Source organism: Patiria miniata, unplaced genomic scaffold (assembly GCF_015706575.1).
Source record: "Patiria miniata isolate m_02_andy unplaced genomic scaffold, ASM1570657v1 HiC_scaffold_15, whole genome shotgun sequence".
Classification (NCBI taxonomy): domain Eukaryota; kingdom Metazoa; phylum Echinodermata; class Asteroidea; order Valvatida; family Asterinidae; genus Patiria; species Patiria miniata.
Window position 1 is genome coordinate 4,830,216 of NW_024037053.1, and position 14,920 is coordinate 4,845,135.

General features: G+C 40.4%; 2 protein-coding genes across 4 annotated transcripts in view; both read right to left on the reverse strand.

The window, feature by feature from the left end:
• Window positions 1-14,920, reverse strand: part of LOC119722529 (A disintegrin and metalloproteinase with thrombospondin motifs 6-like) — a 71,327-nt gene that overhangs the window by 44,917 nt on the left and 11,490 nt on the right. For 2 of the 3 annotated variants that reach the window (XM_038192701.1, XM_038192702.1), the window contains exon 4: window positions 13,449-13,602. In XM_038192701.1, coding sequence (XP_038048629.1) covers window positions 13,449-13,602 — 154 coding nt within the window. Of the gene's footprint in view, window positions 1-13,448; window positions 13,603-14,412; window positions 14,550-14,920 lie in introns of those variants that run through there. The other variant, XM_038192703.1, reaches the window with a different exon arrangement.
• LOC119722531 lies at window positions 8,217-10,802 on the reverse strand. Its single transcript, XM_038192707.1, has one exon. The coding sequence runs from the start codon at window positions 10,706-10,708 to the stop codon at window positions 9,911-9,913; it is 798 nt and encodes a 265-aa protein (XP_038048635.1). The 5' UTR covers window positions 10,709-10,802; the 3' UTR covers window positions 8,217-9,910.

Here is a 14,920-nt window from a genome sequence, read left to right on the forward strand (position 1 = left end):
ACTTCCACAAGTCACTTAACCGCCGTTTTGTCCAGACTAAAAAGTCACCATTCATGAATCTGATGAAATTCCAACTCCATCTAAAAACTGCCACTTTCCCTCTAAAGTGTACCGGTCGGGAGTGCTGTGTTGCTCCATTAATGCAAGATCATGACATTCTCAATTCAGACCGCTCTTCACAAATCTTGTCAGTCTCCCAGCACTCTGAATAACATGTGCTGTCTGCCTCCGGAATTGTAAGCAGAAGCTTCGACGCGGGCTCATTACCGCCTCAGATTTCATGTCAATCAATTTTTTTCTTGTTTTTTTCACTGACTCTAGCAATAGTATCCCATGGGTGTATCTCCGTGTTACATCACCACGATCTAAGGAAGTTCTTCATTTAGAATTGAACTGCATAATAATTGTGCAGTTTGCTGTATTTCATTTGTAACGTGAAGCTGCGGGGACCCATCTTAATAAAATTTTGTTCTTCCTTTTTGGTTGGGTAGTATTATTAATTTAAGGAGATTCTGAGACGACATCTTATTTTTTTTCTGATGGTGATTATACAGGCACCACAAAAAAAATTTAAAAAAATTATATTCTTTTTCTTTAGCATGCATTTGCCGTTAAAACAAAACTCCCATGTGTGCTAAACGGCATTTGCCACTTTTAAAATCCCTAAAAAAGGCGGGGTTTTTTTTCAACTGGGCATATACGTATAATTGTTTTCATATTCTAATAAAAACACAATGATAACAAGTCTCCACCGTCCAACTGCAATTCAAAGTTATCCCAAACAGTCCCACGGGTACGTTTTATTATCTCCATAAAACAAAATTGGCTTACTACCAGGCATCACAAGGAAACACCTGGCATTCCAACATGTAAAACCGATCCACCCAACCAGGTGCCTTCTGTCCTCATTACGCCTCCACAGCCTAGAAACAACACAAGCAGCTCCAGTATTTCACAGGGAGGGTGGGAGGGGGGTGGGGGAGGGGTGGGGATGTCTGCCAAGCTAGACACAACACACCTGCGCTCTGGTCAGGTTCATGATGAGTCTGTAGGGTATTAAACCATTCCTTAGGCTACCGAACATTAGGAATCGTTTACTTCAACTCTGCGTGAACTTTTATCACCTCAATTCATGTATACACTTCCATTTTTTCATTGCACGCTATGACTGTACAACTACAACTTCAACGCGTTTTTTATTCAAACGTGTATACAAAGAGTATTTTATACGTGCAGTGCTACAGATATGAAATCACATGGTCGTGTGAAATTCCAGATTATCAACATTTCACTCTTAAATGCAAAACAAATATTTGTTTGGTCCAAACAATCTGCTGCTGCAAAACTTCTCACCCCCATTTAAAGTAAGGACGGCCTGACAGTTTAATCCTTGCAGAATTTAATTCTCAAAGGCCCGTCCCTGGCTAACACTTTAGACAGGCAGACAGTTGAGAAGTAAGTTCCAAGCTTTACAAGATTCACAGTGTTTTCATTTTTCAATGGCATGAATGTAAAGTGAAAAAAACCCCGAGGTATCAGCTGATCCGAGGAACATCGCATGCCTGTTTAGAACATTTGCAGAACTAAAATGTTACCACTTTTTTTGCTGCTCTTGAAGTGCCCGCATATGGTCCTCTGACTGACCGAGTTAATGACTGACTCAGTGACTGACTGACTCACTGAGTATAAAGTATTCTAAAGGGAGACATTCAGTTCCAGCTTGAGTATCCAAACAAGTCTAGTTTTGTTTCAGATTCAGTATACAAACGTAAAGTCATGGAAATTATATAAATCCCCCAATACTTTGATCTGAGAACAGATAGATCATTGTAAATGGTCTGTATTATGGAGTGAAAAGTTGATTCTTGACACTAGGTTTAAGGAATAAACTGAATGCCGAGATGAGGGTGCAAGAAGAAGAAAGAGCAACTCAGGCACCCAAACAAGAATTTATCAAGGCTCCTTGACTGCGATAGAATTAGTGGGGGTTATTTTTGTTCCCCGCCGAAACCTTCTCCAGATCTAGACTACAAGGTCCGCCATGTCATAACCAATTAGTGGTGCTCCATTCCTGGGGCAGCTGGGATTGCTAGGGCCTGGGAGTTGCAGATATCGGGAATGTTTGTCGCTATCACGCAATAACCAAACACGAGAAAATGAGGTCTTGGAATATGGTGATGCTACAAACTGAGCTAAGTGTTTAAATCTTGGCACTTTGACTTGTTTTTCTCCAACTGGGCGGCTGAGTAAAATGTTTGTTTAGTACAAGGAAATCGCCACTTAAATTTCAGTCACTTGTGATGAATTGCGAGTCTCATGTGACCGTCAGCACATTTGACGGATTTCAAATTTAAAGGCTTTACCAAGTTCGTTTGTAATCTTAAAACATTTGCTGTATCGAGCGGATTTATGTTGGACAGATTTCAAATTTAGAGGCTTTGCAAAGTTTATAATCTTAAAACCTTTGCTGTATCGAGCGGATGCACGTTGGATGGATTTCAAATTAAGAGGCTTTTACAATTTTATTTAGAACCTTTAAAGCTTTGCTGTGTCGAGCGGACAACTGTAGGGGCCCACTTGCATGGATCTACTACGCAAAAACATATATTGCTTGGCAAATTTATGTGTTAAACACAAATTAGCTGCGAACCAGTCATATGCAGTGTTAATCACATACATTTTGGTTGGTTACCTAACAATGCAAAACAAATACATATTTTGTGCTAACCAAATCTTTTAGGCTTAGAGAAAAAAATTGGTTCCTGAAAACAGAGATGTTCCTCTTCAATGTCACCATTAGTGTACTGCCAGCGGGGGACCAGCCGAGCCATACAGCATTGAATTTCACCTCTAGCGAGAGCCCACCAGCCAACAAGCGAGGGATAAAACATTCCGTAGCACCATTAACCTTACATGCAAGGTTTAACCCCCTGCAGTCAGTGTGGAGTGTAGACGTGGGTACGCATTACAACAAGGGGATTTCAGTGCCGGGATCGGGAAAATAAAAGGACGAACGGAAATTTAAGATTTGAGAGATGAGTGACAAAAAGGCTGGGAAGGTTTGTGATTTGTATATATTTCTGGTTTAATATTATTTGAAGTGCACATTTTTGCACTGGTGTCTCATGCGATCAACAGGTTCCAGAGGGATTTTAAAATATTTAATGTTGACTAAGTTTTGACTAATTTTGACTAATTCTTCCCTTGGGCCAATCTACAAGTGACACACCAAAGTTGATCAACTCAAACCTGAGACTTGCAACAATTTCCAGTTTCTACCTGTCATCAACTTTTTCTTGGCAACAGGAAAGTTCAAGAAGCCAATGGAAGGATGATTTCACCGTCGGACCTCAATCCACCTGTTCCAATTTAAACGGTGAATAATACCCACGTCTAGTCCCCCATTGGCCCTATCAAAACGTCCCCCGTCCTGCAAGATTTAGGCCTAGTCATCGCTTGAATTGGCCCTTCATACCCAACTTCAACTCAATCCGTTCCGTTCTCAATCTGCAACGCCGCAATAAACTCCCAACGGCCACAAACCGATACTCCCCAGTCAAAATAGACCTTATTTTCTTACAGTATCGTTTTCAGGCGCACCTGCTGTGCTAATGTTTCCTGCCTTGAAGCTAATGTCACCCAAATCCAGACTATGTGCTCCAACAGGGTAAACTTTGGAAAATGTTTCTGGCATTGACTGATGACCTTTTCATTCAACCAGCACAAGTGGCAGCCTGGCAGGGTTTTTTTTTTTTTATTCAGAAATTAATCGTTTGAGAAAAGGCTTTCAGTTTTCAAGATCAGGCGTCTGAAATGGATTTTCTGGATGAGTGCACTTCAAACGATGCGCTGTTGTTCTTCATAAAAAAAAATATTGTGATACTGCACTGTCAATGGATACTAACTCTTTATACTCACTGACCATAGGTAAATTGTCTGTAACTCAAGTGCACTGATAGTCTGGTCTGATGGTACATACATTGAAAAGTGGTTTCTTTTATTGCCATAGTAAAAGTGTACAGACAGTTTACTGGCATAATGATTAAAGGATCGAAATTCATGAATCTGGCCATGATTAAAGACTTGATTATAGATTTTTTTTTCACAAGAATTTAAACTTTGTCCCAGACTGTCGCTCGGAGTCAAAACAAAAACAGAGTGTACTCCATCACACATGAATGTCTGGTTCTGCTTTTGTGACAGTGTGAATAATGAGAAAATATGAGGGAAAATATTCTGAGCCGGAAGAAAGAAGACTTGACTTTTCTAGTCCAGCTAGACCTAGTCTTAGTTTAAGACAACACATAGTCAGTCCATCAATCAGTCAGTCCGTCAGTCTGTCAGTCCGTCAGTAACTTAATCACAGCACATAGGCTAGCCCTTCAGTTCCAGTAAAAAGAGAGGACAGTTTTAAGCACAAGTATAACGAGATGGTTAACTCACAAGCAACTTCACAAGTAACTTTACACAACCACCGCACTTGACAAGTGATGTCTCCTTTTCGTCTGCCCAGTTCACCATCTGCCTCAGCCTTCAGGCTCTGCACCTCACTGACGCCACAGACTCGACTCGAACCAGCCAACGAATTCAATCGATAGACTCAAGGAGTACATGTACCTCTCAAGAACATGTCTGCATCGTCGTCTGAGACGCAGACATGACGGTATGCTACCCGCTGGGAAAATGTGCCTTAGCCTCTAGAGACCCAAATGTTCAACGTTGTGGAACCAGCAGTATTGATTCAATGGGCAATTGTCGGGACAGTGGACATGAATGTTTCATCTCCGTCATTTGCAGGTTATTTTTAAACAAACTTGAAGAATTGTTGCTGAAGTGAACATTGAAATTGGTTTCAGCCTGCAGCAAAATGGGTTTCAATTTCTGTCTTGTAAAATAAAGTTGATGGCTTTAGGCAGCAAAACAAAACTTTTGTTCACCCTCTTTGTGAGTTGCCAGCAACTTGGTCAATATGAGCTGACAATTTTTAACCAAGAATGACCCTAAGTTCATTCCAGGTCAAATCATGTAGCAAACACATCCGTGTTTCTGTGTAACATGACGTTACACAATAAGGGAGTGTACATGGAGCAGGATGCATAAGGGAAAAAGAAACCAACATTGAACACCCACTGGGAAACCAAGCCAAATGCATGTAAATAAAAAATAACAGGGTGACGCATAATAATTGCATCTGAAACCATTTCTAGGGAGAAATACAAGAGCCCAGAGATAATTTCAGATAGGCTAGGCATGTATGAATTACAATGTATGCCAAGAGCAATGAACAAAAAACCTCACCACGATTTCAAATTGGTTACAAAAACAGGATATGATTAATATCACACTCAGAAAATACTTTACGTACCCTCCAGAAATTTCTTGAAAGAACTCCCAGTGAGTAAAGTGAATGGTCAAAACTTACAGCGACTTTAAAGTTGTTTTTTGAAGAACAGCCAAGTGCCCTGGGAATTCACAGAAAAGAAAATCAGGATTTTCTTGGGGGGAACTATAGCCAACAGTTCATCAACTGATGCAGGAAGTTACCTCAGGGAAACACACAACGCATTTAAGTTGTAATTTGCCAGGATTGATGAAAGTCAAGACCCAGCAAGACAGAAACGAAGGGGCGTCTGTTAAAAAAATTGTCTGGGGAGGGGGAAAAGTGGTCTGGGGAAGGTAAGTCAGTTGTTGGTAAATTGAAGGGAAAATGATACTTGACAAACAAAGCATGGTTAGAGGGTGAATATACAATCAAGAGTCTCGTTGGTACCAGACAATGATCATCAGTTTTCCAGGGGGATGTGTTGCTCCATTTGATATTTGCCAATTGTTGACTGTTGTGATGTGGGACATGGTGTTCTGAACACTCAAGAGATGGTTAGAACTACTAAGCAAAGTGCTTCCCCAATGGGGGCCAACAAATGTCATGTTCCGAGTCCTTAACCGTTGACAAAGTTGCTATGCTGCTGATGTAAGAGGGAGTATAGCTGTAGGCCCTTCAATTTGAGGACTGCCAAATACAAACCCATTGGGTTGAAATTGTTCCTTCATGTCCCATCCCATCTCTTCATCCCCTTCGATCTTCACCTACTGCCACACTCACTTGCTCCTCTATTCCCTCCTCTGTGTTTCTCCTTCCACCCTTGCATGCTTGTGTGTCCCCTACATGTTTGTGTCTTGTACCACTGTCATTTGCCTCTGAAGAAGGTCTTGTTAAGACTGAAACATCAGGCCACTTTAAGTTTGTTTCATATATTGCAGGTCAATCCAGTCAGTAAATTTGCAGCAGTTTAATTCATTCTCGGGTTTAAATTGTTTGCCCCCCACAAAAGCAGACTTAAGAATTATGTGTTGTTCACTGACAATTATGTATGTATCTTGCGCCATTCAAACAATTGGCAATGTGAGAAATCTTAAGAATGATGCGCTGCTACATGGACATAAAAATTAAAATACACTAGTGAAAAAATCCCTGTCAACTCAAAGTATCAAATTTTCTTTGAAAATTAGTTGCAACGTAAAAAGAAGTTCTACACGACAGAATAAAACTGCAGCAATCTTTGTCCAATAGCTCCTGTCAGTTTGAGTCTCCCTCAGGCAGACAAATGTTACAGAGAATTCCTCTCTGGAGGAAGATTGAAGATCCCCTCCAGCGTGGATTATTACAGTCACAACGTCACGCTGTGAATGTTATTCTATGTTGCCAGCAATATTCCATGAATCCCGAGTCTGAAACAATTTCACTTTCTGAAATGAAATTATCCTGTCGCATGTCTGGGGAGGAAAAAATGTCAGGGAGGTCTTCATAAAGACCGGCCTTGCAGTCCCAGACTACTGTGTTCATTGGGTCTTGTGTACTTTTTGGAAGAGAATATTTCTACAGACTTGCACAGAAATTATAACAGGGACCTAATTATTGAATGTCCTTGGACTAAGGTCAAACTACATTTTAAATATGAATGCGAGGATGTTTTTGATTTATTTTTGATGTGACAGAACAAGAAATGCTCTGCAAGTTTTCTATTCTGCATCATGAGAAATAAGGCCGCTTCCGTGGATGAGGAGGATGTATTTAATTGTATTAATTACCAATTTATGAATGATGATGAAATATAATCAGTCTTGAGGAAGTTGTGGTCAGCGAGCGAGACAATTAGTGTTAATCATACTCAAGTGTTAAAGTTTATTTGGGACCACACCTACACCTACACTTACAAATAGTGAGAAAAAAAAACTTGTTTAATGCCACATAAAATTCTTTTGTCAGGTAATTTTTTTTCCTGTAACCAAAAAAGTATCAAGTATTTTAAAAAGTAAGCAAATGATTTGTGGCTATGCAGACAGAACAAGGGCATCAATCAGATGAAAGTTTTATATGACTTTCTTCAACTGTTTGAATGTTTTCCCGAATTTCTCCTTCCCCTTTGGGGGAGGGGCTTGAGGAAGTAGAAGTAGGTGGGTGTGCAATAAGTAATGACATTTCTAGTAATTTCCACCTGTGCGGTCTGAAATACTGAGCAGGACCCACACGTCGATGTACAATATGACATGGAGAAATGAAATTTGATACCCAATGTATTTGTATCAAGTGTAATCAATCGACTGTCATCGTAAATTTAGCAGCTAAACCCTGAGGCAATCTAAGCCTATATCCTTCACATACAATCACATTGGATATCAATCTTAACATCGTACAGGTGGCTAGCTGAATCCATGCTGGAGTCCCCAATGACATGGCTACGGCTAGCAGTAACACAAGTGTCTATGAGAAGTGGCTTTAGCCGCTTCCATAGGCGCATGAGTAATTGAAAGCCAAGTGGCTTTAGCCGCTTCCATAGGCGCATGAGTAATTGAAAGCCATAGCCAATTCTATGCAGCCTTACATAAAACCTGGCATACGGCAGTTACAACCCTGACAAACCCCACTCTATCCCTTGCCAGTTATGATCTCCCTTACCCCCTCCTCTATGAGCCCATGGTCACAGAAACTGGGTCTCACAATGACAGTGTGAGTTAATCCTGAGGCTGTGACTTATGTGATTACTCATGTCAAGTTCCCAACCCCCCTCCAGGTATGAGTGAATACATCCCCTGGATGATGAGACCATTTCCTGAATGGGGTACTTTCCCCCTCTTGAGCCAAAAGGGGTGAGTCAGTGACCCTCCCATTACACAATCCCCCCCCCCCCCCCACCTCCCCCCTCAAGAATGACAGTGACATTGTGAAAGAACTCTGACAGGTGCATCTCCCAGATAGATAGAATCATCCTTGCTTTGCTGGCGACTGCATGTATTCAAGTTTGCGAGCACTTTTATCAACCTTCCCACTCCCCAACCTTGTGACTCACTGATTGGTCGAATCCCAAATCAGGTCATGGCTTCAAGTTATTTTCAGGTCAGTTTCATAACTAAACTTTTCTCTGCCATGATAGGTAAGTTGTTTTGTTTGTTCCTGGCTGTTTCATCTTTACATCAAAATGAGAATCCTAAATGGCAAAAGTCAGTCTGGCAACTTCCCAAGTAAAACGTTTCCTGTGCATATCTGTCACGGAATCTAAGGAAATATCTCCTAATTGATGACTTCTCTCTGCAATGGCTGCGTGATGGAATTAAAGTAGTTAAGTCAAGTCTTAAACTTGGCAAAATCAAGTCTGGAAATAATCTAAAAAAGGCTTAAGTTAATAAAACATTCTCAAAACCGCTTGAAGGGGGGGGGGGGAGGAGGGGTCAAATTCTACTTTCAATGGTTCCTATTCTATCAACGTTATATGATCATTACTTCAAACTTATGAAAGTTAATTCTAATCACCCCATTTTTTGTTTGGAATTAACTTTTTGTTTTGCAAGTGTCTGGGTTTTTTCAGAGCCAGGTAAATGGATTGGCCTTCAGAAATGCCCTGTCTGTAAGGCAAAATGTCAGCCTGGATTCCTAGTCCAACACACCGCATTCCCTCAGCCTTATTAATGCTGATGTCATGCTGGGAATATTGGACAAGTTGTGGATCACATCCTTCTTTAATACTTTTCGTTTAATAAAAAAAAAATTTGCACTGGTATGATTTCTTGCCTTCATCCTCTAATTTAATTTTTTAACACAAGCCCGTGAGCTATTTTCTAATATCCATCGATAATTATGAGTTATTCTTAATTCACAAAAAAAATCAACGTCAGAGGTTATTTATATCGAGGTTATCAATTGTGGTCATAAATGTATTTAAGACATTGTCTCAATTCACGCTAAAAAAAACCTTGTTTCCATCCCCAAATTGTAACATATCTTGGGTAGACGTAAACGCCACGTGATGAGGAAGTAACTGAATGTACCTAGGTTGGTGTCGAACCCTCGAACCCCGGGTGTAATGAATAGGTGAAAGGCGAGTGAAACACCACTGTACCAACGTCATTTAAAGTGGCCTATTGAACCAATCAAATAATGGGAGATTTTCACACGAAAACATCCAACTAATTATCTAAAATTAACAGTTAAAAACTTACTAATTTATATTTGAATAATGAATACATCGAACAAGAATTATGCACGACACACACAAAAATTGCAAATCGCTGTAATATTTGAAAAAGTGAAACAAATTGTGTCCTTGACAGTCCCATATTAGTTCACAAGTAAACCAATGAAACAGTTTTCTGAGTTCAGTGTCTCTAAGACAAACTGCTCTAATGTTTCAGTTTCTGGTACACTGTACAGTAGTGATGACAGTTAAATGTAGGATCAGCCTTCTAGACTCAATGAAGTAGTGGGTGCTGTTTAAATCAATCTACCTTTACTCCATCTAGCAGCAGGTGCAGTTCGGGTCTTCATGCCTCTTGCCCCATGTAGTAAAGGGTGCAGTTTGAATCAATCAACCTGTTACTCCATGCAGTGGAGAATGCAGTTTTGATAAACTGCCTCCTACTCCAAGTGATAAAGAATGCAGTTTTCTGACTCGTAAAATTCATCCGAATCTTCAGAGCCGTTGGAGTCGTTCAGTTCACACATTAATTCTTCTCCGTTGCTCAAGACGTTGAAGGAGAGGCACTCAGGCTCAGAGATGCAGCGTGCGGCACAACCATTCACGCTTTGGACCGCAAACTCCTTGATGACGTGACCGGTGAGGCACCGTGACTGGCCCGTCGTGGTCCCACCAGCTTCGGTGCCGGTGAGCTGGATGCAAGTATCTTGACGGATGCGGAGATGTTTGGCAGATGCTCCCGGTATTGGGTGATAGACACAGGCGACTGGTCGAACACAGACAGCTCTATGATCGTCATCGCATGGTCGGGCTTGCCACCTTCCTTTGATTGAACCACAGGACTTTCTGGAATCATGTGGTGGTTGAGGGCCGTCCCATCCAAGAAAGTCCATCTGTGTGCCAGGTTCACGACCGTCGCACACCCAAACACCCGGTGAATTCAAGGTGCACGCTATCCAGGCCACATCAGACTCTTCGAGTGTCGAAATGAAGTCATTCTCCTCAGATGACTGTGGAGCTGCCATTTCCCCTCCCAGATCTCGACACACGTCAATTGATTCCTGCCAGGAACCTTTGCGCTCATTACCAGAGAGGCGAAAACAGAAATCGCCAAATACCTGCCAATCTGGAGGGCAAGCCAGTGCCTTATCTTGTACTGGCACACACACCCACGGGCCCAAATACGCTCCCACCATTGCACTGGCACTCACAACCACGAAAACATTCACCCAAATCATCTTGTAATGTTAGCTCAATTCGTATTGAACGGTGACGTTATGCGACATCAACAAAACACCCTTTAATACTGAATTCTGCTTTGTGGAGGACTAGGCCTATATTATATACCTGATGAGGCAGGGAGTGTGTTTGAAGAGATATCAAAGATTGATACCTTTGGCGCAAAATATCAAAGCCTCCAAGGTACGGGGAAAACTTCACACGTGAAGAAACCCATTAGTTCGCCACGAACCTCAATAATTAAATCAAGTGGATCAATGAGCATGTATAATTTATATTTTAAGTGATGCAAGACTTGTTTTAAGGTCAGATAAATCAAACCGCTATTATAGCATGCAGAGTATGAAAAATAAAAGGTGCAATAGGCTATTGAGAAAGTTGTGTCCCCCCCCCCCCCCTAAAAAAAAATACTAATAATCACTTTTTCAAAATGAGAACATGAAAAGATTTACAGAACCGTAATTGGGGATGAATTTCTGCCTTCCTGAAAAAAAAACACTTTGTTTTAAGCATCCCAAAATTGACCTGTCCTTGAAATGAAAATTGCCGCTTTTCATTAATTTTGGACCAGAAAGTAAATTTAGTGCTCAAATGCTTCCAAACACCAAACTTCAAGGCTTCGGCCTAAGTGGTAGTGCAATATTAATAACGTGCAACAAATGAATTAATAAATAACATAGAGAACACTGGTCAGTTTAAATTGGGTCTTCTATTGATAATGCATACTGGAGTTGATGTAAACCCTTTGTTCTTATCCTTCAGGGTTTTTGAGGTCGCTTTCTCTTATTTTTTGTATAAACCTACAAGGTCATTGCACTTTAACCAGGGTTGAAAGTTTGTCATTCGTAAGTCAACCACAAGTGATTCAGTTCGAAGTTAAGTCACAAGCTATTCAAATTTGTGCGCTGTGACAGAGTCATTTATTCCTTTGTCATGATTTGTCTCATTGAATGGCATCTTTAAATACCTGCAGTTTCTTCTTCTTTTTTGGAGGGGGGGGGGGAGGGGGAGGGGGAGGGGGGATTGCATACGAAAGTAATCACTAACCATGCCTCCATGCTTTAACCCCAACTCCCTAGCATGATTTACTAGGACCATGCCATCCTGGCAAATTCCAACACCATGGGAAACTGCACACACATGACTTTGAAAAAGACATGACTGTAAAAGACTGTCAGTTTTAATAGGGGTACTGTACACATTCTGACAGATTCCATCAAAGAAGATGACCAGGTATAATGAAAAAATGTTTCAAAGCAAAAAACACAACTCCAAGTTCAAAGCAATTCACATTCCATCACAACACCAACCAATTACTTTATAAAACTTCTCAATCTCATTAACCATCCAATGTTACAACAACGTACAGCAGACATCACCCAAGATGCTAAAACTTAACAAGAAAATAACACTCACAGTCACCTGGACTGGGGTGATGTTGAAAACAACATGGTGACTATTTACATCAAGCAGCGCCAAAGGTTTCAATCTCATGAATGTTCTCAGGGTCTCAGTCCTTATTATCTGGCTCAATAATGGGCTAACCTTTGGGGGGTAAAACATTTCTATGTCCACAAAATCCCAGCTCAACTCAAGGGGCGAGATTCATTCAGACAAGGCCCCCTAGGGGTCTATTCTGGCAGGCTTTTCAAGAGATGTTCAAGGGTGTCTCATGGCTCAATGGGGGATTATCGCTCCTCTGACTTAATCCACATGAAAATGATAGCACAGGAAGGGTTTCTAAAACCTGTATTGTTGTGAAAAGCTGTGATAATATCGTTTCCGTTTCGGGAGAGTGTGAGAAAATTTGATATAATCTTGAGACTCTCAGGTGCTATACACTATTTCCCACTGTTTTGTTTTTGAGGTTTTTAAGACTTGTGGATATACGGCGTATTCTCATGCCAAATGTTGCATTTTACAAAATAAACTCAGACATTCTCAGCGTTCGTTTGCTTCCAACCAATTTTGCTTCAATTTTTGAAGTCTAGACACATACAATGTATCAGAACTACTTTATAAACATGTCCTGTGGATTGTGTTTGTTTTTGCTTTGTTCCTACAAAGAAGAGCACTCCAGAGCTAGCAGTAAGAGCAAATATGACTTTGTAGTTTCAACAGACGACACAGTGTTTGTGAATTGAATGAGTGTGCTTCAGTTGCGGGTAAAGATGGGATTAGGCCTATCTCCGCTCTATGTGTGTGTTTGAGTTGGTCAATTTGAAGGAGATTTTGAAGTGAAAGTGTAGTGCCTTGTTTGAAACAGAAAATGGTGTACTCATTGACGGAATCATACAATGGTTATCATACAAACATATCGGGTTGTCAATCTGTGTAAGTGCTTCCAAAGTCTTGTATCTGCAGAGTTGAAATTTCAACAAGCTAATATTTTTTTTTTTTTACTTCATTGGATATGGATTAGGCCTGTACATTGTACATCTGCGGGTAGTACAGGAACCGGGTAACCGATGGGAAAAAAATACGGCTACCTGGGTACCCGTTAAAGAAACCCAACCTCAAAATTCAAATCTCGGAAGTTGCTGTTTCGAGTGTTCACAAAGGTCTGCACAGATCGGTGCGTCGATACAGCAAGATACAAGTGTGTACAATGTGGTTGTTCTTGGAATCTGTTATAAATAGTTACACACAATTGTTACTACATCCACATCCCTGAAAAAAAACAGGCCAACTTCTCTAGAGAGAAAACACAGAGCTAGAATTTCTTTAAGAAAGTCTTACCTGTAACTCCACAATCCCCATCCTCATTGTATCGATGCTTGGATTCGGAATCTCTTTTATAGATGACATGTGGATGTCCTTCAAAGGTGTTGCTTGAAAAATCATGAATAGGTTCTAGAAAATAATCTGCTTCAGCTGTTGATATAAGTCCATGCTGGTGGAGGGAATAAACAGAAACAAATACATTAAATGAAATTAAATTTGATTACAAAATCATAAATGCTTCACTATTTTATAGGAAAGATTCCCATATCTGGCCATCACTTTTCACCCTGTGCACAAACCCGATGGGACTGGTCTGAAAATTTTTAAGTGTTTTCTCAGTAAAAATTCAAAATATGTCACTTCTAATTTTGACATTTTAGGACATACGTATTATCACTTTCTGATGGCTGATAAGTCATTTAAGGGAAAATAAGTGATGGCCAGATATGGGAATCTTTCTACTTTATTAGCTTGTTAACAATTGGAAATGTTTATTTCATATTTATTATTTGTTCCAAATTTATATTTTGACACACTAGGATAAGAAGTCTCTTCAGGGAAAGAATGTAGTACCCAAGGGCCAGGTGTCACTTCTTCGGTTGTGTACAAAGTCTCTGGAGAGTCGAGTGCATTTTCATAATTTCAAATATTTTTTTAACGAACATGGAAATGTTTCTCAGCCCCAGATTCATGTCTTTTGAACATTTTTGCAATGACTGACCTTTATTGAGTCTTTGAGATAATAAGTGGCGTTAGAGAATGCAACATTCTTTCGCATTCCCAATTCGTCGATACTATTTGATTATTTCGTTATGTCGACGGGGCCCGGGGCAACTTTCATTATTAACTGAGATTGTCGAGACTACGACTACGACTAGAGAGGCGTACTACAACACTACTCAGTACTACAGCCGGAGAAAAAGTGTCAAGTTAACAGTGTGAGTGTGAGCCCGCCCAAAGTTTCCGAAGTTCTGTTTACCTTTTTTTCATGATGTATGTTAAATTCGTTAGGCAACATGGCTTGTTAAAAAGTCTCAATAATGCCAAAAGATATCGATGCAACCTGTATGTATCACACAATTTCAAAACACGGTCGACGATGGGCGCAGCCATATTTCTTTTAACCGGCCTCGAACAATCTCAGTAATTTCTGCTCCTTAATTTATTTTTATGGAATAAAAAAAAATACCTGTCTGAAATTTAAGTATTTTAATCTTATGTTTTATGATTATTTCTGTGAATGAATATGTTTGCGGGAATTAGTTGAACTGGTATTCTTTTGGAAAATAAAAACTCGTGATTGAGATGACATCCGGGAGATTAGCACGTGACTTGCGCACGTCGGCCGCGCTTTCAAATCCATTTCCAATGCTCCACGTGTTCGGTAACCTGTGTGACAACTCAACTTTCGGTGCCAACTCACAACCGTCTCGTGTTCAGTCCTGAGGCGACATTACCATGGATCAATTACCATGGAAGAAAATGCA